The sequence below is a fragment of the Lepidochelys olivacea genome (assembly GCF_965140295.1).
Source record: "Lepidochelys olivacea isolate rLepOli2 genome assembly, chromosome: 4".
In the NCBI taxonomy this organism is placed as follows: Eukaryota; Metazoa; Chordata; order Testudines; family Cheloniidae; genus Lepidochelys; species Lepidochelys olivacea.
The window spans coordinates 64,756,208-64,783,808 of NC_140414.1; the positions used below are offsets into that span (position 1 = coordinate 64,756,208).

General features: G+C 40.4%; 1 protein-coding gene across 1 annotated transcript in view; it reads left to right on the forward strand.

The window, feature by feature from the left end:
* Positions 1 to 25,710, forward strand: part of FHIP1A (FHF complex subunit HOOK interacting protein 1A) — a 119,039-nt gene extending 93,329 nt beyond the window's left edge. Inside the window, exons 8-14 of the mRNA XM_084626282.1 lie at positions 5,939 to 6,106; positions 9,308 to 9,387; positions 10,862 to 11,049; positions 11,575 to 12,621; positions 17,507 to 17,685; positions 17,968 to 18,106; positions 22,355 to 25,710. Of these exons, the coding sequence (XP_084482408.1) occupies positions 5,939 to 6,106; positions 9,308 to 9,387; positions 10,862 to 11,049; positions 11,575 to 12,621; positions 17,507 to 17,685; positions 17,968 to 18,106; positions 22,355 to 22,605 (2,052 nt within the window). The 3' untranslated portion in view covers positions 22,606 to 25,710. The remainder of the gene's footprint in view (positions 1 to 5,938; positions 6,107 to 9,307; positions 9,388 to 10,861; positions 11,050 to 11,574; positions 12,622 to 17,506; positions 17,686 to 17,967; positions 18,107 to 22,354) is intronic.
* Positions 25,711 to 27,601: the final 1,891 nt, after the last annotated feature.

The following is a 27,601-nucleotide window of genomic DNA, read 5'->3' on the forward strand; positions in this document are numbered from 1 at the left end:
GGCCAATCACGGCTCCCACTGGCCACGGTTCACCGCTGCAGGCCAATGGGGGCTGCAGGAAGCAGCAGCTGGTACATCCCTTGGCCCGTGCCATTTCCCGCGGCCCCCATTGGCCTGCAGCAGCGAACCACAGCCAGTGGGAGCCGCGATCGGCCGAACCTGCGGACATGGCAGGTAAACAAACTGGCCCGGCCCGCCAGGGGCTTTACCTGAACAAGCGGTGTCCCAAGTTTGGGAAACACTGGTCTAGATAATACTAGATAAGTGCAGCCATGTGTACAAGGGACTGGACCAGATGATCTCTCAAGGTCCCTTCCAGTCCTATGATTCTATGATATATTATCTGTATGCTGTAAAGAAATTGATATGAATGTCTTCTAGAGAATCAAACTCGATATATTGCACTTAACTCAGGACACAGTCTCCAATCTGTTCAAAAGTGAGAGAGGCAAATTGAAGAAGAGAATAAAGAAAACAGCACTATAGTTAAAATATAGTGTTTTGGGGCCTTCAAGCACTTCCAGTGCTCCCACTGACTCCAACTAGCTTCCTCACAGTGCCAGTGAGGGAAGATTTTGTGACTTTTCCACCTTTTACCGGATAATCTGTAAGACCAGAAGTTCTTTCATTTTTCTCTGGGGTAATGGGTAGGAGTTTTCCTTGCTAAAAGTCTCTAAAGCCAAAACTGGAGGGAGGCGGTTAAATAAAAGTAAAAATTGTTTGGCATAAAGCAGAACTTAAGAGAGGAATCACAAAATGTATGACAAGTGTGAATGAATACATCCATTTAGCTATTGTGGAGGCATTGCTGGGTGAGCCCAAAACTTCAGTTATGAAATTTCTCCCTCATCTGTAGTCTACTCTCTATGAGTTTGTGTAAACTTTCACTGCAAGACAGTGTTCTCTCTTCTTAATATACTCCTTTCCCTTTCAGTCTGGAAATGCAGATACTTCGTTATGTAGGGGGGCCCATTGTCTTGGTGTCCGTGTGGAATAGAACAATGTGTTTCTCCAATCAGGATTCATCTTTGTTGTAGCGTAAATGATTTTGTTCTTATTTTGTTAGATTTTTTTTCTTGTACTCTTGGTGTTTACCTGAATACTAATTTGCATTTAATAAAAAGGATTTACACACTTCCCAAAATCCCTCTCCCAAAGACATTTAATCCTATTAGGATCCAGAAAGTGGACGTGCTTCTTCCTGCCCACTGCTAAAGGACCCTTCCTCCCCCCCCCAGCCTGAGGGGAGGATCCACAGGACCTGGAAGCCAAGTGATTTCGGGGGACAACTAATGAAATAACAGGGACAGAAGTGCGCTCAAAGGGTCAAACGAAGGACACATTCCTCACAGGTGTTTGTCTAACCTGCTTCTAAAACAGTCCTAGCATTAAAGGCATTTAATTGAAGGCAAGGGAACCAGCCGGTAGTCTGCAGAAAATTTAATTAATTTCCTTGTTTTTGATATGTCTTAAGAAAAACTGCTTCAGGATCAGCCATGCAAATGAACTGAGTCCCAGTTTCCAGGCTAACTGTCCTATACAGGGCTGGTTCTAGGTTTTCTGCCCCCCCAAGCGAAAAAAAAAAGAGTGGCCGGAAGAACGCTGCCCCTGGAATTGTGCCACCCCAAGCACGTGGTTGCTTTGCTGGTGCCTAGAGCGGTTCTGGTCCTATAACATAAATAGAATACAATATTTCATTTCCCAAGGTTTTCAGAGAAAGTAATTCATATAGGACAGAGACACCAACTGTCACAAATAGCATGAAAGAAAACAAAAGCAAAAAAATGTGAGATGAAGAGGAGATACACAGAGTACTGATAAACTAGTTTGAAAAATCCAGTTGCCACCTTAATGGCTCCTTTTCCCAAGCCATTGGCGGTAGAACCCATGGCATGTAGTTGAGTAATTTTTTAGCATCTTTTGCTTTTGCTAGGTGGTGGGCTGGGCTCCCTCAGGCAAGTTTATATAATACATATTATAGATATCATTACACACACAAATTATGTTAAAAGAACCCTCTTAAGGTTGCAAACCTGAGCCATCTTTTGTACGTGACAAATCTGAGGAATTGGCACAGATTGAAGTGTCACTAGAGGAGGTTTTGGAATTAATTGAGAAACTTAATGGTAACAAGTCACCAGGACCAGATGGCATTCACCCAAGACTTCTGAAAGAACTCAAACGTGAAATTGTGGAACTATTAACTATGGTTTGTAACCTGTCCTTTAAATCAGCTACTGTTCCCAATGACTGGAAGATAGCTAATGTAAAGCCAATATATGAGAAGGGCTCTAGAGGTGATCCTGGCAATTACAGACCGGTAAGTCTAACGTCAGTACTGGGCAAATTAGCTGAAACAATAGTAAAGAACAAAATTGTCAGACACAGAAGAACATAAATTGTTGTGCAAAAGTCAACATGGTTTCTGTAAAGGGAGATCATGTCTTAGTAATCTGTTGGAGTTCTTTGAAGGGATCAACAAACATGGACAAGGGGGATCCCAGTGGACATAGTGTATTTAGATTTCCAGAAAGCCTTTGACAAGGTCCCTCACCAAAGGCTCTTACATAAATTGTCATGGGGTAAGAGGGAAGAGCCTTTCATGGACTGAGAACTGGTTAAAAGACAGGGAATAAAGGGTAAGAATAAATGGTAAATTTTCAGAACAGAGAGGGACACCTAGTGGTGTTCCCCAAGGGTCAGTCCTAGGACCAATCCTATTCAACTTATTCATAAATGATCTGGAGAAAGGGGTAAACAGTGCGGTGGCAAAGTTTGCAGACGATATTAAACTGCTCAAGGTAGTTAAGACCAAAGCAGACTGAAGAACTTCAAAAAGATCTCACAAAACTAAGTGATTGGGCATCAAAATGGCAAATGAAATTTAACGTGGATAAATGTAAAGTAATGCACATTGGAAAAAATAACCCCGACTATACATACAATATGATGGGGAATAATTTAGCTACAACTAATCAGGAGAAAGATCTTGGAGTCATTGTGGATAGTTCTTTGAGGAAGTCCACGCAGTGTGCAGCGGCAGTCAAAAAAGCAATCAGGATGTTAGGAATCATTAAAAAAGGGATAGAGAATAAGACGGAGAATATCTTATTGCCCTTATAGAAATCCATGGTACGCCCACATCTTGAATGCTGTGTCCAGATGTGGTCCCCTCATCTCAAAAAAGATATACTGGCATTAGAAAAGGTTCAGAAAAGGGCAACTAAAATCATTAGGGGTTTGGAACGGGTCCCATATGAGGAGAGATTAAAGAGGCTAGGACTTCTCAGCTTGGAAAAGAGGAGACTAAGGGGGGATATGATAGAGGTATATAAAATCATGAGTGGTGTGGAGAAAGTGAATAAAGAAAAGTTATTTACTGGTTCCCATAATAAAAGAACTAGGGGCCACCAAATGAAATGAATGGGTAGCAGGTTTAAAACAAATAAAGGAAGTTCTTCTTCACTCAGCGCACAGTCAACCTGTGGAACTCCTTGCCTGAGGAGGTTGTGAAGGCTAAGACTATAACCCACCATTCTCTTTGTGTGTCCTTAAAGAGACTTGGTGGATGGGGGGTGGACAGACAGGAACAGACAGAAGCTACTGAAGAAAATGTCATCATGATGGCTGCTACCCCACCATCTCCTGATACCCCAGACCCCAACCAGTTCTCAAATTTGTCCTAATTATAAGAAATGTCCTGAGCACACTAGGCCAGGGAGAACATTGCCACCTCCACCAGACTAAATGCCAGTCACCACCTGGGATGAAACGAGATCAGACTTTAACAGCAGCAACTCAACTAACTACTCTTTTTTCCCAAAAGGACAGTTATTAGCATCTTTATTACCATCTAAGGGACTGTCAAACAAAGCTCTCTCCAGCTAAAGGGAAAGGGAACAAATGATGTTGTTAAAAGTGAAAGTCTCACTTAATACTGTATATTTCAGATGCTTTAACTGTTTTTCCTTGTCTTCTGTATCTTCAATAAAATGTTAAAAGGATTGTTAATGGTGCATTTGCCATGGTACTGTACAGGCTACTGAACCCCGAATCTTATTTAACACTCTTTGATATTGGACAGTGACTGGGTTATGTTAACAAGTTTGGCCCATATATTCCATCAGTACTGTAATCAAAGACTGTGTCATAATGCATAAGCAGAAGGGGGCTGAATTAAGGCTGCCGAGGCAATCTTAATTTTGGCATTTACTAACTATTGAGTGCTTGACTTCCCAATCTTAATAATCTTCTAACTTGTGTGTGTGTGTAATGCATAAACTGTACTGCTAGCACCTAAGTTAGAGTGTAGGATTCTTGGTGCATGAGCTATGTCTTCATCTCTGCTTCATCATTGCTGAGCATACTTTCCTAGTTCATAAATAATACATTCAACTAATGTGTAGCTGGTTTTACTGAGTCTGCAGAGCCAGTGAGAATGGGATGCAGAGTATAGGCTGTGGCCATGAATTTCCTCTTTTGTGTCCTATATTCTCTTCCTTTTTTATTATGTTTGAGATTGAGGTTTGTTTCAGGCTAAGTTTATGGTAACAGACCAAGAAGATGAACTCCTGATTTTTTTTTTTCTTGGTGAAGGATTATGACCAGCTTGCATTAGTACAGTATCTTTTTTTTCCTAATGAAAAAGGGAGTTAGTAGTCAAAACTACCTGAACTATTAACATCAGGCAGAGAGGCAGTGTGTAAATAACAGGATAAAGCTTCAAAAAGAGAGTGAATGACCACCTCCAAATTTAGAGGTACTTGGAGTCTTCCACATTTCTACACAGTTCACAAGACTACGCAATATTCCTATGTTCTGTCACTAGTGGAAACAAGATTGTTTCCTAAGGTGATCCTAAAAATGTGTTAAAAGGAATCTGCAACGTGACATTCCTGTGTACATAGCTAACAAGCAGCATAATGGAACTGGGATTTTAATATTTACAGCATGTTACGCAAATGCTGCCCTTCTGAGTACTTTCTAAATCCTCTTAGCTTTTAAGTGACAGCTTTGATTCTTTTTTAATAAAATCTGTCTTTTCATGCATCCAGTTAAGAGTGGTAAATAAAAGATGTTTAATGCCCCTTTTCTTATAGACAGATTCCTATATGTAAGGATTTATCTTTGTACACGTAAGCTTATTAGGCTCATATGTAGCTATTTTTAAAAAGCTGACTTTGCAGCATCAGTGCATGATGCAGAGGCAGCCTTTGGAATGCTTTGTGCCTTGCCAGCACATATTGTCAATAGATAAGCTTAAAAAAATCCTGCGTTAGCAAAGTAACATGCAATATAAATTTTGATGTATGAATACCAAATACTTGGGCCTGAAATCTGGTAGGAAACTTTGTGCATCAATCTACGTGTGTGTGTGTGTATTTGGAGTAGGGGGTTAAAGTGCTGTTGGAAAATAAGAAGTGGAAAGGTAAAGAAGAAATACAACTTGGTGGAGGGATTTTTTCTTTTAAAAAGACCCCTATATCCTGTTTTGTTGGTTCATTCATTGTTTGCTCTTTACTATTGTTCCTTTTTAGGGGTGAGGCATATGCTGGTATTCAATATATGCATCTGAATACCAAATAAATGGCTTTACCATTTCCTGAATGCAAATCTGAACAGTGGCAGGAGAATGGAGCCAGCCCAGTGGTAGAGGAATGGTGATGAGGGTCTCAAGTTATTTGTGAACCAGTGTTGTATTTCAGCAGATAGAGGGGGGTGGTACTTTTTTTAACTAATCAAATCATTGAAATAAGAACAAAAATATTTGATTTTTGAATAAGTCAGAGGCTTTCTATTCCACATACTTAAAAGCAAAATGCACAAAATGTGCTTATTATAGTGTATCATGTGTACAGTGTTACTGCAGAAGGCACACATAATGTAAGCACAGTGGTGGTGTTTGTAGGATGTACACTTACCATATATTTGCTTGTAGGTGACTGTGGAGGAGGTAATGACTACAACTGCATACCTGGATCTCTTTTTGCGCAGTGTTTCAGAGCCAGCTCTACTCCAGATTTTCTTGCGTTTCATCCTGCTGCACCAGCATGAGAACGTGCACATCCTAGATACGCTCACGAGCCGAATCAACACTCCATTTCAGGTAAGGCAAGCAGGAGGGGAGCATGTGTGCTTTTGATGAATTTGGGTTAAGAGATTTAGTGGGAGCTTCATCATATCTGTATTTGCTATGGCTCTGTTTAACCTTTAACTGCGAATTTCCTTTCGTACCTGACTCTGTGATCTAAACATAATGTTGTTTTGCTGTAATTGTTGTCACTTAGCCACCACAGTGATGAGCAGTTTGGGAGTGTGTGAGATAGCTGTAGAGTGGTTGAAGGAGAGACTGTGGGGCTTCTAGGAGCCTAACTTCTGCCACAAAATAGAAAGTAAGTTTGGAGTAATCTACCTGCCTCTAGTGGAGTTATTCCCACTCTAGATACTGCTAAATTATTTCTGCCATAGATAACTCATCCCTGAGATTTATACAAATATTCAAGAAGAACAATTTTGGTGGCCTTATGAAATAGCTCAGAATGCACCAAGTAACAGGCATTTTCAAATAAGTTTCACAGAAGAAACTACCCAGCCCCAAAACCATGAGATCATTATAACCACCCCGCTTCCAAATTACCTCAGTTGAGCACTGTCAGTATGCCCAGTTTGTTCTTCAGGAACCAAGTATAAACCTTTCCAGCATGTTTGTTTACCAGTTATGTGGCCTGCTTCTTTGTTTATAAGAGCAATTTTGTTCATTTGTTTTGTTTGGCTGTGTATTTAAATAATCAGATTTCCCTCTTCTCTGCAGCATAGGCACCTTTAGTACACCGGGTTTATCACAGGCTAAGGCTACAATTTTGCAGACAGCCCCTTGTTAAAATATTCACAGCATATCACTGTAGGTAGCTCGTTGATGAATATACTGTAAAGCAGTGCTTCTCAAGCTATCTGATGTGGGGGACCGGCAATTTTTTTTTCCAATGTGCGCGCAGACCGGTAGCCGATGGCTCACACCACCACTTTGAGTAGCACTGCTGTAGAGTAACGTGTGGTATAAGTTCAGGTAAAGCCAGAGAATTAGTATGTGCATTACATTTGTGTAGTAGGGACAGCACCTTGGACTAGAAGTGTATTTAGGAATGGGAGTGCATGCATCTATGGATATATGTTGCTGTTATTGCATTTCAGAGATGGATTAACTCTGAAAACTCATCAACAGCTTTTGTAGACAAAAAAATGCAGATGTTGTCTCGGCTAATCATAATTACTGTTCCACAGGCAAAGGAAATGGGTATTGTAAAGAATTCTCCAGCCCTGAGCAACTCCTGAGCCCTTGGCCAGAATGGTTCTGTGATACTCAATGAGTTTTCTCCAGTATAGCTTGGCCAAGTACAAACGCTAGAATTGCAGCTTTTTGTGGGCTTCCATAGAACAAAAGCTGCACACATTATTATTGCTGAAAAGACTTCTTAATAATTGACGGGATTAAATTTACAACTCTTTTGGCCACCTATCCATACATATAAAAACCGTCCTCTGTTTCCTGCTAGTACATTTTACATACTTGTTTTCCTTTAATGAAATACAAATAGACTGTCTCTGCTTATTCAAATGCATGTTACTTTCTCATTTTTCTTTACAACTCTATTAGGAATGCAAGAGATGGTTCTCTATAAATAACACAGTATTTAGTGTAAATAATGTGCCTTCAATAACATTTAAGGAAGTCATTTTGATTTTCTTTAGCAATCATTATTTTGAACCCTTAAACCACTTAGAACAACTCTCCACAAATCACAATAAGGAAACAAGGAGAGCTCCTCACCAATCTCTTCCCTTTATATCCAAAACACCCCAACTCTCTCCCTAACTACCGATCCCTCTCTCTACCTTTGCAAAGACTTGACTTCCTCCTAAGGCTCCTGCAATTGTCCTTCAACCTACCCACCTCTGGGAAGAATCCCACTTTCCTGTCATCTCCTCATCTATTTTCTCACCGCCGCCTTCTCCAACTCCCTACACAGTCACAAGGTTGTGGCTGACTAGTCTCTTCCTGTTGGCTTCCAATATTACTGATAGTACCTAACCTACCTTATACTTGTACCTATCTTTTATTGGACCGACTTCTGTTGGTGAAAGAGAGAAGCTTTTGAGCTACACAGAGCTCTTCTTCAGGTACAGGTGGCATTTAAATGGGTCATGTGATAAGGGTTTCCAGCAGGAGTCTGTTAATTGCTCTGAGCAAGAGTCAGGTACTGCCCTCTTTCCTTGGACTAATGTTCTTTTACCTGCCCAACTTAAGGACTCCTCTGTAGTTCTTCACCAAGACAGTGAACGTTTTTAGAAGGGTTAAAGCACATATGTGTAGTTTAATGCCAGCGAAGGTAATTTTGAAATTCAAGTTCCCAATCTCCCTTCAGTCTAGTGTAAACTAAAATAGGTACTGCAACATCATAAATAACTTTCACCCTGCCCAGCAACCTCAACACTTTTGTCCTGGATAAATAAACAATTAGCCTCTCCTATACATATAGGGTCAGTCATTCATTACCAGGAAACATGCTGCTTTCACAAAAGAGGTTTCTCTCAGGGTATGTCTACACTAGAGCTGGAGACATACCGTGCTAGTTGTGATTGAGGCAGGGTACTAAAACTGGAAGTGTACCTGCGCTGGTGCAAGTGGTGGGCCAGGCTAGCCACCGCAAGTACATAGCATTTTGGATAGGATTGTACTTGAGGCAGCTAGTCCTCATTTTTATTTTTAGCACACCAGCTTTCAGAGCTAGTGCACGTATGTCTACTTGAGCTGGAATTTACACCTTCCAGCTCTAGTGTAGACATATCCTTAGTTTGTGAGATAACTGAACTCTTTCCAGCAAAGGCCTTCAGCTGGTCAAACTACGTGTGTCAGAGGTAAAAGCTATGCTTTATCCATTGAGTTGGCCAGAGTCCCTTTATTGCTGAAACCAAATTAAACTGAATTGTCTAAATTAGCAAAATTCCTTTGAAAGGTGTGCTATTTCTCACTTTTCAGTTCTTGCAAACTTTTCTCCTTCAGCTTCTTAAAAAGCAAATTTCTGATTTGTGTGCATTTTATAAAAATATATTTTGGTGTATGTATAACTTCAGGCATCTAATAAAATCCTACCGGGTGCTGACAGAATGAAATAAGCATACTTTCAGTCTCTGATAAAGCACTAAATTCAGGCTGTGCTTTCTATAATGCAGAATTAAATTTACCTCATGGAAGGGAGGAAAGTTACAATTGCCAGATCAAAAACTGACTGTGTATATCATTTTCCAGCTCTGTGTGGTATCTTTGGCATTGTTCAGAACACTCATCGGCTTACACTGTGAAGATGTGATGTTACAGCTAGTTTTAAGGTAAAAACTAATTCTAATTTTCCAGTAAGAAGTCTCTGGATGTACAGCTAGAGCTCTTAAAAGGAACAAGCAAACAAATATAGGGATAAAACATATATGTTCCTGACACAAATATACCAAACCAAGAGAGGCACAGTTTATATATCCTATCATACCCAGGCACAATGGGAGACACTGGTTTTCACATATTCTTTTGTTGTAATTTATTTGTAGAAAAGTGGGGGAACAGAATCCACGGATTATTTACCACCTCCAAATGTTCCCTGGTTCTAAATTTATAATATTTTTTCTCTTCTGAACATTTTCTCTCATGAATTATAATCTGCTAAATACACTATGAAGCAGGGCTATATTTACTTTTCTGTAGCTTTCAAACCTTTTTACTCCCCCTTGCCCAGGAATTTCTCAGATAAATTCCTGACCTGTTGTACCCCGGGGTAGAAGGACATGCTGCTTTAATTGTGCAATGTCCCCTCAGTTTACATTTTTTTTAAATTTTTCTAGCTGCTTTTCTTTATTCTTTTTATGTTGTTATTTTAACAAGTGTGGTTGGCATGTCTGTTAGAATTAGATTAGATTGGATCAAATCAGGTCACTGGTAATTAATCTCAGATGTATTAACAGTGACCTAATCAGATCATTAACTCCATTGGAAATCTAGGGGTATTAGCTATCTCTCCGTGTCTCTTTCCCCTCCCTCCAATACAACTTACACTGGGATCCCATCCAGTCCCTGCTGGTGTATGTGGGTACATAAGTAGGGACTGAACCAGATCCTTATATAACTTTGTGGGGAACTCAGATTTGGTACGATTCCTCCACTGACTTTTAACAGAGGTGAGTGCTACATTTATTTTTGTATTGTGTTATTTATTTGGGGAATCGCTTGTTATTAAACACTGATTTACTTTAAATGATAAAACACCAATCTAGTTAACCCCTAAATCACTCTAAGAAACAGAATGCAAGTATGTGCTATGTCTGCTCCTCGTCCTTCCATAATCCCTCCTGTGCCCAAGAGCTTTATATGTTGATTCTTCCCAACAAAATGACCCAGCTGGACTTCTTTGTTGCTAGTCCCTTCCCTGACATGCACTGCCTCAATTTGCATTTATGTGCTGGCTCTTTCTGTGGACTGGGATCTCCAACCCTTCCTCCCTAACTCATCCTGAATAGATCCAGACAAACTGGCGCCCTCTGGCATATGCCCCTCCCTGCCCACATTTAGGACAATGCTCTGACACAACCCTGGTCTAGTGGTTTCCTGTAACTATGCCCACAGGCATTTCCTCCCAGGAGTGACTGTCCTTCCCTTCCTCCTCTACGCTGGAGCCCAGTGTAACTCATCAGACTCTAGACCTACCTCAGAAAGCTGTTTTTAGGGAGATGAGAGGAGAATTTTCCACATAGCTACTCTCCTTGAAATACACAGAATGTTGTTGTGGGCATGTAATGATTGGCTTTGTTGTTTCAGATATCTGATCCCATGTAATCACATGATGTTGAGTCAAAGATGGGCTGTGAGAGAAAGAGACTGTTATTCAGTATCTGCTGCTAAACTGCTTGCTTTGACCCCAGTCTGCTGCTCTACTGGGATTACACTGACTGTTGAAAACCAATCAAAAGATTACATCCTATGGACAAAGGCCACACCCAATGCAGGTAAACATTGGGCGTGCACTGTGCTGTGGAGGGTTTGGTTTGGAATATCCTCAGCCTAGGGTGGGAAAGTGAACATAATTAATATAAAAAAAGTGTATTTACTATTAAGATTTCACAAACAATATATAATTATTCTGGATTGGAGAGGGCTGGCATTTAATTACTCCCACATGGCAGCTCTATCAAATCTGTATTGTAAAGAATATCCATGTTGGATGTACATTCACAAAAACATGTGTGAAGATGTGGCTACATCTTATGCTACTCGAGGGGCAGTGTGGTCTGATGGATTGGGCTCCAGGCCGGTCTCTCAGAATTCCTGAATTCTAATGCTAACTCCGGATTAGACACAGTCATGAGCAGCCATGAGCAAATCTCTTAACCTCTGTGCCTTGGTTACCCATCCCCTTTGGGTGCTTGAGGCAAAAGTATCTTCCTGCCCTTCTTAGCAGCTGCCTTGCATTATTGTAGGGAGTTCAGCTGGATTTTTTTTATCATATTATGAATACTCTTGTTTTATCTCAGGTTCTTCCGTAGGCTATTGCAAATCTATGTGCATTGTGAAATATGGAAGAGCTGTGGACATCAGTTACCTGCAGTACCTGTGGGAAGCTGAAGCCATCATTCTCCACTGCATGAAAGACTGCCGAGTTTGGTCTGCCCCGTATGATGGGGAAGACCCTGACCCAGACACCTTTATCCAAACGCTGGCAGAGGAGAATAGTAAAAGTGTGGAGCACCCTATGTTCCGACTCCAGCAGCAAACTTCCAGTAACTGCAGTTCTTCTCAAATTACTCCATTGGGAGAGAAGATACAGTTGGAGCTGGAATGGGATGACAGCTACGACACAGGGATTTCTCCTGGGTCTGATGTGAGCTCACCCCAGCCTTTTGATGATCTAGGGACTGTAGAGAGACAACTGCCTGCAGAGCCACCGAAGCACATTCAAGAGATGAAGAAGAATGCAATCATGCTTGTCAGAGGGTCTTACATAGAAGAATCAGATTTTCAGGATGATGTCATGGTTTACAGGTTATGTGCCCAAAAGGATACTCAGGATGATGACAATTCCAAGGAGGAAACTTTAAGTACAGCAACTGAATCTCAAAACACAATTCAAAGCCAGCCCATTAAGAGGTCTTTGAAAAACTCACATCCAGACACAGACTTAAAGGAACACAATAGGAAAAATTCAGGTTTGCTTCAGGATGTAACAAAGGAACAAATAAACCAAACAGCTGTTGAAACAGACCGACAACCAGACTTAGAGCTGAAACTCTCTCCTCCAGAAGCAGATCAAAACTCAAATGTGAGGCTGCTGAGCCCAGATAGTGAGGAATTTATTGCACAATATGACAAAATTATTGAAGAACTGGATTCTAATACAACAGGCTTGTTAGAGGAGCAGAAATTGTTGACACCTGATCCTGTATCTCCAGTGGAAGAGGAGGAGGACTTTGAAAATTTTTCAGTGGACACTCCTTCTACAGAAAGTATACTGTCTCCATTTGGGCCAAAGGAGGATACGTTTTCCAACCATCCTGCAAGGAGCCAGAATGCTGCATTTACAGGTGGAATTTCCTCATTAATTAATTTCTTTTTGATGTTCTTTTACCATGTTTGTTACGGTTTATCAGAGCCAACCAAGAACAGGATCCCATTGTAACCGGCAGTGTACGAATATCGAATAAGAGACAGTCCATTAACTGAGGAGCTGACAATCTAAATCAGTAAGAAAGGAAAAGGGTTGGAACATGCACAAGCAGACGAATAATATGATGGCAGTGAACATCAGGGTTAGGTCCATGGGATTTCTGGTTTGTTTAAAAAACCCTTTTAGTGGGGGGGTCATGGTAGAAGGAGAAAGGAAAGGAAAGGGCATTCGTGGCCATGAGAGAGATGGCAGGAGAGGCTGGAACAACAGTCAATCAGCAGAGAAGAGAGTTGTTAACCAATATGAAGGTCAGAGGGGTAACATGAATAACAGTAACCTAATATGGCATTGTTAAATTTAATGTTATTCACTGTGATACAATATAACTATGCCATGAAAGTGTGTGGTGCTGTTCTTGGGCTGAAGTTTTTGACCTTCATATTTGTTTAGTTTATGTTTATAAAATTTTAGAACAAGACCAGCACCAAACAACTGTCCTAACCACATCATTCCAGGGAACAATCCTGCCATTGTGAGTGGTTGGACTATCTGACCTAATAGAATGAGTGCACTTAAAATGTCCCATTTCTGCAACTGCTTTGCTGCCTATACAGCAGCATGTGCAACATAACAGGAAAAAAAAGCTTATGCTCAAATAAATTGGTTAGTCTCTAAGGTGCCACAAGTACTCCTTTTCTTATAACAGAAAAGTGATAGGCTGCTCTGCCACCTTTTGCTGCTATTTTGCTTTTGTGCACCAGGTGGCAGCGCTGTTGCCATTTCTGCATGCACCTCTCTGCAAGCAGGTCTAGGCAACTTGCTTTTCAAATGTCAATGGCACCCTCACTCTTGTGTTTTTCTCTTGTGCCAGGTATCCAGTGAAATTTGGCCACAGAATTATATCTAAATCATTGGGAGGACACAATGTATTCAGGCGTGCTTACCCACAGCAAAGCCTGTAAGGGCTGACTCTAAATAACTCGGGATACATTAATCTTTTCAAAAAGAACAGGAATACTTGTGGCACCTTAGAGACTAACCAATTTATTTGAGCATAAGCTTTCGTGAGCTTCATCAGATGCATGTAGCTCACGAAAGCTTATGCTCAAATAAATTGGTTGGTCTCTAAGGTGCCACAAGTACTCCTTTTCTTTTTGCGAATACAGACTAACATGGCTGCTACTCTGAAACCTGTCATTAATCTTTTAGTCATTGAAATGCAGCCTTTGAAGTGTGGCCAGCAGGCCTGGTGTTCAGTCTTTAAGTATTTGAGGAAGACAACTTGGTTTTCAAGTGCATTTGCCACTATTGCTGTGATGAGTTCTCTGTACCAGGCACTCAGAAGCTCCCCTCATGTCCCTAGGTCACATCTGGCTCTGTCAGTCTCCTGTCATTCCCTGTCAAACATAGTTCAGATACTTTGGTCACATCCCTTTTTGTCTGTGTCAAGTCCTCTTCTTCCCTTTCAGTTCCTTTCAAACAAAGCTTTGCTACTATCCCTCCCAAGCCGTGTTTCTCTCTCTTTGTCTCTTCACTCTATTTCAAATGGTCTTTTAACTGGTGCCGAGTGGGGAAGACACTGGCAAAGTTGACTTTGCAATGGGGGTTACACTATCACTCATACAAATGACATTTCAGCCATCTCTCTGTTACTGTACAGAAATAGTATTTTGCATATAATTTGGATCCAGTATTACATTATGTGTTGGTCTAGGGCTCTTATTTGACTGTATCAACTTAGTGTTATGGGGCGCTATTACAGGAAGGAGCTTTGTTCTACAGAATCAAATGTCAAAACCAAGTTTCCCACCACCAGTACATCCCACCAGTGTGTAGACATGCTGCTCCGCTACATGACTTGTACCTAAAGAAAGACGCTGTCATATGGATGTGGCACTGATGCTGGACTCTTGGTTTAGAAAATGGTGGCTGTTCCTTTATTATTTATTTGCAGTATAAGATCGTTAAACATAAACCTCCCTCCCTCCATGCCACCCAAACAAGGAAACTTCAAGAATAGAAATATGTGGCAAATAAACTTTTATTATGGGTAAGTCCCCCATATCTCCAGGCACATGCATTAGACCCGTGTAAAATTTTTTAAAAATGTTCTAATTAGTTTGTGTTTTTCCTTTTGAAGCTTATAAACACCTGCGGAGCTGCTCGGATTGTTGCTCTAGTAAGGTTCTGGAGGACCTTTTATTTTTCCCGATTTGTTCATATGACAGAGACCTTCTGTGTATTCTGGTCAAGTCTCATGAGGTGGTTTTCAGTTGTTGCTGTAAGTGCCTGGCTTCAGCCTTCGCTGCTCAGATCCCAAGGCTGACTTGGAATCGTTAGCCTCGATACACCTTCTCTTGGAACCTCTTGTACAGCTGCCTTCATTGCACGGGGGGTGGGGCAAGGGGGAGTGGAGTGTCGTGTCCCAGGAGGTTTCAGAGTAGCAGCCGTGTTAGTCTGTATTCGCAAAAAGAACAGGAGTACTTGTGGCACCTTAGAGACTAACAAATTTATTTGAGCATAAGCTTTCGTGAGAATGCCGCCATGAATGTGAGAGAAGGAAGGGGCAGGATGATCAGATAATGCAGGCAGTGCGGGATGAGGGCTTTTTATGTATCCCAGGCAGGCAGTGTTGGGTGAAGGCTCTTTATGTATCTCAGCAAAATATTGTAAGACACTTCCATTGGTGGTATTGCAAATGTAGATAGGATCCAAATTAGTCACTGGTGTTTTAACCAGCGGTGAAGTGGCTCAACCTTCTCGCTTGTCCTTGGGCTGCATACAAGTACATTGGCCTTTTGCTGAGGTGGGAATCTACCCCACCCCCTCACTGGCTTGCCACATACTAACTGTCCATGTGGACCCTGCTGACATGCATTAACAATTCATTAGTGTACTCTGATCTACCCTGCTTTGAAATTAGATAGATTCATACCCCAGCTTGCTACAAACCAAAATCTCATATTGACATTTCAGCTCAGATCTCACTGTCCTCAAATCCTTATGTCATAGTCCTCCCGGGCTTTGTAGCAGCACCCTAGGGAGTCCAATCTTTTTCTAGTTCGCAGAGAACTGGAGAAGGGAAGCACATCCAGGATGTGGGGTTTCCCCCAGCAGTCTCATCTCAGTCTTCACAGAATTTGTGGTGTAGCTCCTAGGGCAGTTTCCTGCCATTTTGCTGCTGACACAGAATAGTCCTTGGCCTCTCGGGAAGCCACCTCCTTCTGCCAGGGCTGCAACTTCTTATTGCGACTGTTACTGGTCCACCAGTTGGCCAGAGCTGGGGAGGTGGCTACTCTGTCCCTTAACCCTGTGTTTTAACCACTATGTTATGTGAATTAGAGTTGGGTGACATAGTAGTTAAAAGCAATACACCCCTGGACCCATGTCTACACTAGTACTTTCACTTGTGCTCTCCTCAGTGGGGCTGTACCAATATCAGTAGTGAGATGTGTTTTAGAAGAGAGCTAGTGTAGACCCAGCCATACTGTGCATCCATGGTAGCAGTAGTTCTAAAACAGAGTGGTCTTTGATTCTCAGCCGTGCCCTATGCCTGATGGGTGGAGCTGCAAAGGAGTTATTTGTGGTTTGGTTCCTTGATTGCTGGGCTGCCCAGGGATTCCTTTTGGCCTCCAGCATAGTTTAGAACAGCCCTACACCGTTGTTGTAAACTGCACCCTGTTATCCAGGACATTGAAGGGGTTGGCTTGCCAGCAGGAGCTTGCTGGAGTGCAGTTACCTCAGTTACGTTCTTTCCCCCAGGTATACCTCCTATGCATGGGTCACAGGAGGTAGTATAGAAGTTGGCTATGCTTTGTGCAACCGAGGGATTCCCTCATGTCAAGGATCCCCATGTGGAGAGAGTTTGCTGGCTTTCTGGTATTCTCACACTGTGGGAGTTGTGCAGAGGAACCAGAGTTGGATCAGGGCTGAACCTTATACTTAAGTAACTTTTATAGACTGTTTCCTGTTGGTCTTTTTACTGTCTCTAGCTACATACCTGCTTTGTCATTTAGCAGTATGTACTAATCCATATTCATTTGCTTAACTCATGTTCATATTGGCAGTCTTTGCCAGGCTTACGATGAAGGATATGTACGTTCATTGTAAATAGTTCTGTATTTTAGTGGCTATACTGTAAAAAGTGTACACAAACCAACACTATTATTTAGAAGTGACATTAATCTGATAAAGCCTACATCTACCAATAGCCTATATTTATGGCTTCCGCACTTTGTGTGAATTTTTGCAGTGCAGAAAATGTTTGTGTTGTGATACAAATTAGTCCAGGGTTGGGTTTTTTTATGTTTTGAAGCAGCATTTTTATAGTCCCACTAAAATACCACTATGTATTATGATAATGTGAAAACCCTACCCATAATTTACCCTGTCCAGTCCTTCTGTAGAATTAAGCTAGAACGGTAATAAGAAGCGTGACCCTGCTTCATCTGAAATCTTTGGAAGCACTCCAAGTAACTTCAGTGGGAGTAGATCCATAGAACATAACATGCTGGATTAAATCTTTATTGGCACATGTGAGGTAGAATAATTATGCATGCTTAATATACTTTGAATGTCAACTGATTGGCTAACCAGTCAGAGTGTCCCTGCTCATGGTAGGGTTAACAAGAGATTAAATATATTCAAAGCTGCATCTTCTGTCTGTTCAGACCTGGCTTTTTTCCTGTTGGCTTTTAATTGGCATGTGGGAAGTCTGATTTAGTCAGATATGGAGATTTAAATTCCTTTTCAAATGCTTATTCCCCTGATTTTAAGATTTTTTTCCCCCATTTTTCTTGTAGGGCCATTTATCAGCGTAGTGCTGTCAAAACTGGAGAATATGTTGGAGAATTCCTTGCATGTTAACTTGCTGCTCATTGGGATTATTACTCAACTGGCCAGTTACCCGCAACCTCTTCTTCGTTCCTTTCTGCTCAATACCAACATTGTATTGCAGCCTAGTGTACGGTCATTATATCAGGTACTTCATCAATGCTTCATTTCATGCTCAATGCAAATTTTGCCAGTAATTCTAGTGCCTTGTTTACCTGTTTTTCAGTTTGTTGCTGTGTATTTGCTTTCCCCTACCTGTTTGAGGACCTCTCTGTTCAGTTTGATGTTTTAACTGTGCCAATGCAAGGAGCTGGAAATTAACTACCCAACTGGCATTGTTAACAGTCTCTAATTTGGAAAGAGCGAGACTGAGGTTTCAGGCCACAATTTCAAGGATAGTATTAAAAATTTACCATTCTTATTTTGGCAGGTGCTGGCATCTGTGAAAAATAAAATTGAGCAGTTTGCATCCATCCAAAAAGATTTTCCAGGTCTTCTTATACAGGCCCAGCAGTACTTGCTTTTCCGAGCGGACATGTCTGATGTGGCTCCAGAGTTACTGACCAAAGGTAAATATCAACCACTTTCACAGAGGTGTATGATCTAAAACACTGACTTGCTTGTTGTCTGCCCTGTTTCCCACAGAAAGATAAAAACAGCAAGAGGGCATTGTGCATATCACCAGCCAAATGTATTTCTGTATCTGTGTAACTTTAAAGGGACAATCCTAAATTTTTAGGCCACAATATGTAGATGCATCTTGAAATTATCTCCCATCTGGAAATTCTTAGTGTGTTTTATTTTAGCACATGAAAACTTATTTCTGAAGAGTAACAGAATAAGGTGTTGGCATGACTTGCTGTCAGACTGGCCGAGTACATGGTTTATGGGGAGGGGTTGCATGTGTGCGCGACCTCATTTTATTTTACTCTCATTCTAAGCAATGCATCAGCTCTTTTTTGATAATTCTTGGAGAGAACAGTTTCAGAAATAAATTCATTGTGGAATTCTAGTAGATAAAACCTTATAGGCTGGACTAGAATATCTTTAAGGGAGATAAATATGAGCCGGAAATTTTTGATTATGCCCTTTTCAATGGAAAGAAGCAAGTTAAAAATAAAATGCAGTACTAGGAGGGGCACATCAAAGGTGGTAGTGAGTTGGTGCCACCTCAGGGCACAGCACTCCCACTCCAGCTGACTTTTCTAGCATCTGCTGCTTTTCGGGTATGCTGTGTGCTACACCTATTTTCAATGGGCTGTCAACCATTAATGTTTTGTACAGTAAGTCAGATAATAAATTTAAAATGTAGAATCCTCTTTTCTAAATGATAAAATTCCTCCAGCAGCTGATGGGGTTAGGACCTCACAGTGTAGTCTGAGTTCAGAATTTCAGATGCCAGGTTTTAGAATTGCTGCTGAGTAGTCAGCACTGGGCTCCAAGCTTCCATTAAAACTTGACTTTCACATATGATGGGAATGCATAGGATCTGCTGAGAATAGTAACCATAGTGATAGCATGGCACTAGTTAGCAACAGAACAGGGTTCAAGAGATTCTATTTATTGAATCATTATCATCAATCATTTGGAATGAGTATCCCACTTGTTCCTACATCAGATTTTTTGTTTGGCTTTTCATTGATGTGTGGGAAGCAAGGGAGACTTTTAAAAAATGTTTGTTTAATTGTTTTTTTCTGAGGGACTTAATAATTTTCTTCAATTCTAATCAGCATGGTGTCAGCTTCTAACATTCACAGTATGCATACTCTGCAAAATCATAGCCTTTCTCAGGCGGCTACTTGAAGCATTGGTCTGTGGAAGGTGCATGCTGTAAGTGAGATGTTTATCACAGAGACCAGTAGGGTTTAGAAGTCAGGTTCCAAGAACAGTAGATGAGAGAGCCTTACAATTAGGGTGCACTGTAGCTGGCATGTGGGATGCAAGATTAGAAGCCAATATTTAATGGCTTTTTTTTTAAAAGGTACTTGTCAATAAGATCTTTGTATAATACATTCCTAACATAACTTCATTCATCTTATAAGTGTTATGCTTCAAAGCTCTCTGTTGTAGCTATTCAAACCCAGTGAAACTGCTTCATAAAACAGTCTCTGATTTTGGCATTTATTTATATTTTCCTGTTTTACATTAGCATATTTGTGGGCTTCAACGTTTGCCGAGTCCCTTCATTGTGGTCATTATTCAGGAACCTGAAGCAGAGGCTGCTCGGTCATTTGCCTGTAACATTTTCTCCTGCCCTATGGCAGCCCCGTAAAGAACGAGCCTCTTGACTAATGCTTAGAGACTAAATAAATATCTGGATAACTGCAGTTTTGGCTCTTAGCCAACCTAGCAATGCCAGCAATCAAACAGTAATTCTTGGGGCAAGTTGCCTCCCAAGTACATCAACATACCACATCATTATATTGATTAAGAAATGTAAGGTTGAAACTGTTACAGTATTGGCAAATAAAATATGGTTGGACTTTACGAGATTATTTCAGGAAGCTAAAATGAAAATCCAGTATTCTGGAACGAAACTTTCTCCTAGATTCCCTTTTCAAGTTGAAACGTGAAAGTGATGTATAACTGCAAGCACAACAATCTTTCCTGATTCTTCCTACATTATTGAATATAGTTGACTTCCTACAGGATTTAAAATTGAAAAACAGAAACTGATCCCATCGGTGAAAACTAATTCAAAACATAGGTGTTCAAGAGAGGGGATATACTTGGATTGCAATAATGCTGTAAGAGTTCTAGGAATGATGGAAAACTTACATCTCTGCTTATACTGAAATAGTATATGGTGAAGGGAAAAGTCTATTTGATTTGAGATTGCATAAGTAGAGGCATCAGGTTATAAACCAGGTAAGTGACACACATGCTCTACCTGTGTCCCTGGTAAAAACACATCTGGAATATTAGACCTTTTCAATCTCTGTGCTGTAAGATTCTATATTGTGTACAGTTCTGTGCACCTGAATTCCAGAAAAATGGAAATTGAGAGCATTGAAATATTTTGCAGGAATGGGTATATTTGGATGAAATTATTCAATAGGAAAAAAATCAAAATGTTTAGGCTTTTTACTTTTAATTATATGTAAGTATTAAATATATTTAATATGCATATAAAAATAGTTCATGTTTTAATATAATATAAAAGTCAAACTAAAACATTTTGATGGCTATTGAGATGACCTCTCTGAATTTCTATTTTGCAGGCAATCTCAAAATGCTTGTTTTTTGTTCCACTTCATAACTCCCTCCCCCTCAAAAAATGTTGGAGTTTCCTATGGAACAGAACTTCTGGTTCCCGACCAGCCCTAGTTGGGAGAAAACCAGAGAACAACATAAGTGCCTAAAGTGACACAAGTGACTAAAGAGTCTGGAGCGTGAGAGTTATGATTAACTAGATCTAAAAAAAGTATAGCTTTACCAAATTATTGCTAAGGGATGAAAACTTTATCCAAGTATCGGAAGGATATACACTAATGTCCATAAACTGAGGAAGGGGAAACAAGGATGGAGAAATATAGAACATAGGAACTGCCTTGCATCAGACTAGTGGTCCATCTAATCCCATATCCTGTCTCTAACACTAGTTGGCTGGCACCAAATCCTTCAGAGGAAGGTGCAAATAACCCAATAGTGGAAAATTATAGAATAACCTGCTCATACTTTAAGGGAAATTTCCTCCTAACCATATCAGTTAGTGGTTAGTTTATGCCCTGAAGCATGTAGGTTTAATCCTTACATTTTTTTTTTTTTAAATGCAGTCTCATATAACAGTGGGCATTCTTAGTGGTCACGTAAATGACTAATTACATTTTGAATCCTGTTAAACTCTTAACCTCAGTAACATTTTGTGGCATGAATTCCACAGGCTAATTATTTATGGTGTAAAAAATAAAGTACTTTTTACACGTTTTGAGTTTGTGGCCTTTCAGTTTCATTGAATGTCACTTAATTAAAATGTGGTTCCAACTGGGGCTGAAATTAAAGTGCTGCTGCCTTTTTAGTTTACTACATTTAAAAATTTTGCGTTACTTACTTTGAATAAGAGACTACTCTTGGTCCCAATCCTGGGATGAGCTCTGTGAGGGCAGACCATATAGGTGTCTGGAGAATGTGTGGTGTTCTCATTTATTTTTAAAAATTATTTCCTGCCTGTTCACAGGAAGATGGTAACCTCCAAGGGGAAAGCTCCGAGAGGGACAGCGGTAGAAAAAACTGAAACTTCATATAGTATTTCTTAAATAATGTGTTTGAGCTTTGAAGAGTTGTCATGAAAATTTACCTGCCCAGGCCCGTAACTCCACTTACCTGCCTTTCCAGGGTGGTGATGGGGAAAAATATATTTTGTCTATCCAAAACATACATAAATACTAATGCCAGGTAAGCAGGAGAGTAGACTAGTGCAAGGCTGTATTATTTTAAATTATACTTTGGGAAATTTTTTTCCACGCATAAAATGCAAATAACTGTGATTTCCCTTTTTAAGGGTACCTTCATATATGTTCCTTTCCATTACTCTGCCTTCACTTCCATGTTGTTTCTTCCCACTGGCAGCTCTCAGCTACCAGATTGCTAAGGGAAAAAAGGGAGCACATGGGGAGTGCGGGTGGGGAATAACCCCACATGCCTATCTGAGCCTTGATCATTCTTTTTTGGGAGGGAGAGAATAGAATTTGGGCCACACAGTGTGTAAAAACATTGCATTTGATACCAGTCATAGAGTGAATACATCCTCGAGCATGCAGTTTAAATTAGGTTTGCTTACTGGTCAAAACTGATTCTTTTTTTCTTCCTGGCTTTAGAGAACATCCAGCACAACAGCAGCACAGGGAAAGGAAGAAATCTTTCTGAAGCTTCCCAAACCCTGCTCCAGCCTTTCTTGGGACACAGAGCAAAGAGAGTAACGGCTCTTCCTGGTATTCCCTTGCCTGTGAGGAATAGCGTGCTGGCAGCTGCCCTTTTCCCAGAGTTTCTGAAGGAGCTAGCAGCTCTTGCACAGGAACATTCCATCCTGGGTTACAAAATACTGGGTGATGTTGAGGATTATTATTAGTGTTATTTTTACAGATTTTTTTTTTCTAATAGAATTAGCAGATTTTTAAATGCAAAGCTGCTTACAAAAGAAAGTTCTACTTTGATACTTCCTGATAATACTTGATCTGGGAAAAAATCTCATTCCATGGTACCTTTATATTGGGCCTTATGACTTCCAACTGTGCAACATACTCATATGATATATTTCTGAGGGGTTCTGTCATTTCGAATATGTACCCCTCTTCCCTTGTGCATATACACAACTTCCTTTACCCCACTGCTCCTGTTTTCAATTCTGGCCGAGAAAATTGGGTTGCCTAGTGGGAGAAATACCTGATATGTAAATATATATGAAAACTGCACAAAATTGGTCAAATAAGCCTTCTGTGTTAAGGACCAAGATTTTTAGGGGGTTGATTGCTTTATTTTTAAAAGGGGAGTCTACAGTGCCACCTCTGAAATCCCCTTTACCAATGGCTGAGGTTGTGAATCCAAGTGTTCTCATGTGTTATAAATGCATGACTAGCTGAAAGCAGGTGCTGTACCCAACACATACCATATTGCCTTATGTTGCATACAAATCTGCAGCTATCAGCTGTTGGTCTTTTGAAGTCAAATGAAATGTGTAAGTGGATGCAGAGTGCAGACTGCTTGGAATTTTCCTTGCAGTTTCTCAGCATTCTTTGATAAATATTATATTGCTATCTAAAATCTCAAGCAAGCCTTATTTAGTAAAATTTGCACAAAGTACAAAGTGTTTCTATGCAAGCTCTAAAAAATGTGTGTTCTTCTATTGATAAGCTGAAGAAAAGTATTCAGTATCTTTCAGTAGTGTTAAAAGGGCAACTCTGATCTATTTTTGTTAAGTACTGCTTTTTATGAAAAAGGACAGCTTGCCTCTGAAAAGGTGTTCTTAATTTTTTTTTAAAGGTCATTTTGAACACTGGTTATTTATTTTTTAAGTTATGCGCTAGCTTTTCCTAATATTGCACTTTTGGGGTAATGGGGAGGGAGGAGGAATGTTCAGTAGTTGGAGAGGAAAAAGTAACAGGGATAATTGAAAACGGTTGCTAGTGATTAACAGCTTAAGAAAATTCTCTTCTGTGAGTAATGAGGTTCATTAGAAGAACCCAAACATGATGAATTGGTGCATCACTGCAGCATTTAGTCTTACTCTTAGTGGCATAATTGTGCTTCCAGTGCTATACATGAATGGGGGACTCAGTTCATGAAAGCCTTAATACTTCCCCTTTCTACTACGAGGAAACTAAAACAATCCCAAAGCACTGGAAACCGGAGGTAAGAATGATATTAAAGCAGTTTTTGTTATGCTGCTGGTTGTAATTCCCCAATACTGAAAAGCCCCATTTTATAACTTCCCCAATTTCAAGCATATTATCTTCACTTAAGGAATGTAAATGAAAAGCCTCTAAGGAGAAAGATCAGGTTAAATTTTGTAAAGTACCTAAGTGACTTAGGAACTGAAGTCCCATTAACTTTCAATGGTCCTTGGTCACATGGGGGGTATGGCTACACAGTAGTTAAACACCTGCAGCTGGGCTGGGCTCATGGGGCTTGGGCTGCACGCTTATAAAGTTGCTGTGTAGAGGTTTGGGCTTCAGCTCTGAGACCATGGTGGGGGGTGGCGCTGGGAGGGTCACAGAGTCCATGCTCCACTCTGAGAACCTGAATGTCCATACAACAATTTTTAGCCCCACGAGCCTCTGTCAGCTGGCCCAGGCCAGCCACCATCTTTTATTCCAGTGTAGAGATACCCATAAGTGCTTGGAAAAGTGCACCCATCATCCATAGCAGGGAGAGGTATAGTAGTGCCTGACTGCATTAAGTCCTGTCTGTAGGAGACACTAAAAGTCCTAAAGTGGATCTGCACAGATTGCCACATGCAAATACTTCCCTAGACCTGCCATCACTCGTCTGTCTAGGTATTTGTAATGTACTCAATTCTGTGGTGTCTGAACACCAGCTTCCCTCCCTCACAGCCCTGGCTGCTGCCTCTCAACCCTTTGTGCTTAGGCCCGTGCATCCCTCCAGGTCACTTTCTTCTCTGTTGCTCCTGTTCCGTGCAACTCTTTGCCTGTCAGATGCAATTCCACCAAATCACACTCTAGCCTCCTTGCTGCTGCTCCGCTCACCCCCCATTCAATTGCCTTTTGTTTAACTCATTTAATTTAGGAAGGGGAGAATTCTTCTACTGATTCCAGTGCTGCTGGAGCCAGGGCCAACCACCAGCCTCAGGCCCCTTTCCTTCTCCTAGCAGCTGGTAGGTTCTTCACTCACACCCCTCACCTTAGAACTGTGGTTCATGCCTGTTCTCTTATAAATTAGCTGTGAGGGGAAGAGAGAGATCACTTACTGCAGTGCTCCAGCCTAATCTGGGCTGGGTCAGTGGCTGCTGAATGCTGTAAACACTGATCTAATCTATTCCCATGTCATCAAAGCATAGCCACTACCTTCTAGCAAGAAGCTGATGTGAGTGCTTTAAAATGGACTAAATACATGTAATAATAAAATAAGCAAACTTCAATGAGTCATAACCAAGTGGGGATTTACTCCCAAAAAACTATCCACATTTTTAAAAACTGTTAATGGGGTGAATTTGTTTGTTAATTCTCCCTTTCCTTTTAGTTAAAATCAGACCATTAACTCTTTTTTGTGAACTGTTTAGGAGTGGTTTCATTTTAAATGGTCTTTTTTGTTTTTAAATGTGCTTATTCATTACAATAGTCTGTTCTGAAGACATAAAGGTAGATGGAGACCTTAAAACGTGGACTCTGCAAACTAGATCTGTAAGTTTTGGGGTTTGGACCCAGTAAACTGTAATGGTTCCGGAGGAGTTACTCCAGCCTACCAAATTAGTGAGCTTTAAAAACCCTACAGCGGGCAGAGGAATTCTTACTGACAAGTCATTACACTGTATGTGCATAAGGTATGCTTTAAACAAAGGAAAACCATCTGTCATCTATCTAAAAGGAGAGACCATATTGTGGACTTGTAAATTGGCAAGTGATTTGTCAATTTTTGATATATTTGCTATTTCCTTTGTATAAGTCTGGTCGGTTTATACTCAAACTCTAAACTGTCCAAATAAAGATTCAATATACATTATATGACTTCCGGTCTGAGATATCATAGGCAGGGTTTCAGCGAGGACTGAATTACAGAACCATAACCTCCAGCATCCTGTGAAAAAACGAACTATGATGTTGATTATTCCTGCCTTCAATGTGCAGAGCAAACTACATGTAATTGAGCATGAAAACAGTTGTTTCATTATTAGAGCCTCAAATTAATAATCCTTTCTTGTGGAAGTCCTTCATCTGAAGGCTGTTTAATATGCTGCTGCTTTCAAATTGGAAAGATCTGGAACAAAAATCAAGACCTGATTCTGATCTGTTACACTGGTGGAGATGAGGAAAATCAGACCCAAAGAAGGTTGTTCTTTCTTATTAAAAAGGTTGCCCTTCTTTTAGTACACTCAGATACATTCCTTCAAAGTATCTGCTGTTCACAAATTGCTTTTAGCATTTAATACTTCATCGGGGTTTGTCACATCCTGTGGTGAAAGCAGAATGCATTCACTTACTGTAGTTATGCCTGTTTGGTAAATACTGTCTAGTTGGATAATCTTTTTGTGTTAATGACAGGCAGGTACGATTGATCCATTTAACAAAACTGGTTTTTGTTTTTAAAACTTGGTAGGTAATAACACACTTACACCTAGATTTCACTAGTTCCAATCTGAGCAATAGCAGCTAAAAGATTTGACAGCTCCTTGGTGCATGAGCCATGAGAGAGCTTTCTGTCCACTCCCTATGGACACAACTGGCATGTTCAGCACAGAACGAGGGTTTAAGTTCAAGCTGCCCTTCTACCACTAGAGGTAGGTCTTCCAGTACAAGGCAAGCTAGCATGCCTCTGGATAAACAGAGGACTTCATTCTCCAGTGTTGTCAATTCAGCACCTTTCACAAGCATTTAAAAAAAAAATCTCTAGGATGGGAGAGGAAAAAAAAAGCAGTCTTATTTGGTGCAATTAAATGATGTCACGCCTTTTACTGTATTACTTTGAATGGTAGCCAGAGCTACAAAGTCATTACTGCTTACTGTGCAAATCTTCTTTTATACATTGATTATAACATAGTTCCTCTTTGAGGAAGCTTGATTTAATAAGCAATTTACTGTGCTGTACTGACAGAAATTGCTGTGTCATACCTACAGTTTTTATGAAGGCTGCTAGGCTTACATTTGTAACACTTAGAGTGCAGCTGCAATTGCAAGTAATGTAGTACTTTTTTACCCATGCTAGTTCTGGCACAATTCAGTGCTGTCCCTATCTAAATTTGATTTAGGTAATTACAAGATGTCCTTGGTTGCACCTTTTGGGCTTTAGCAATAGAAAATGACAATTACCAAAAACCACAGGCTGGCAGTGTGTTACTCACTTCAGTGTGAAATACAGACAGAACTGAAACTCTTGTTTGTCACAAGCAGAAAAAAGTGGCCCTGTGTCAAGGACCACTATTGAAAAACTATCATAGAAGGGAGGGTGAAAATTACCCCGTGTTAATGTGTTTTTGGATTTGTTTGCATAAGTAGGTATTCAAGTAATCCGAGATAGGTGCCACCATAAAACTCTAAGATTGCTGTGGTGCATATTTAATTTATAACTTCATTAGCTACAAAAGATCAGATTAATAACTTTCTTTGAGGGAGGTCCTGCTTTTCCAAATGTGATCTAGCGTAAATATTTTTTGTTTTGTTGTATACTGGTTGAAGACACTTATTTATGAACAGGAATATTACTGGGTCAAGTACATATGCACTTTGAGTTTTTGATCCTCTGGCCTGTAAGGGCTGCTGGGAAGTCATTACTGCTTACTGAGCAAACCTTTTTATTCATTGATTATAACAATTTGTGTGGCAGCTGGATTAAGGCCAAAAACCCTTTATGGAACTTTTGTGCAAAGGCTGCGTTTCTGAACAAAATAATTTTTC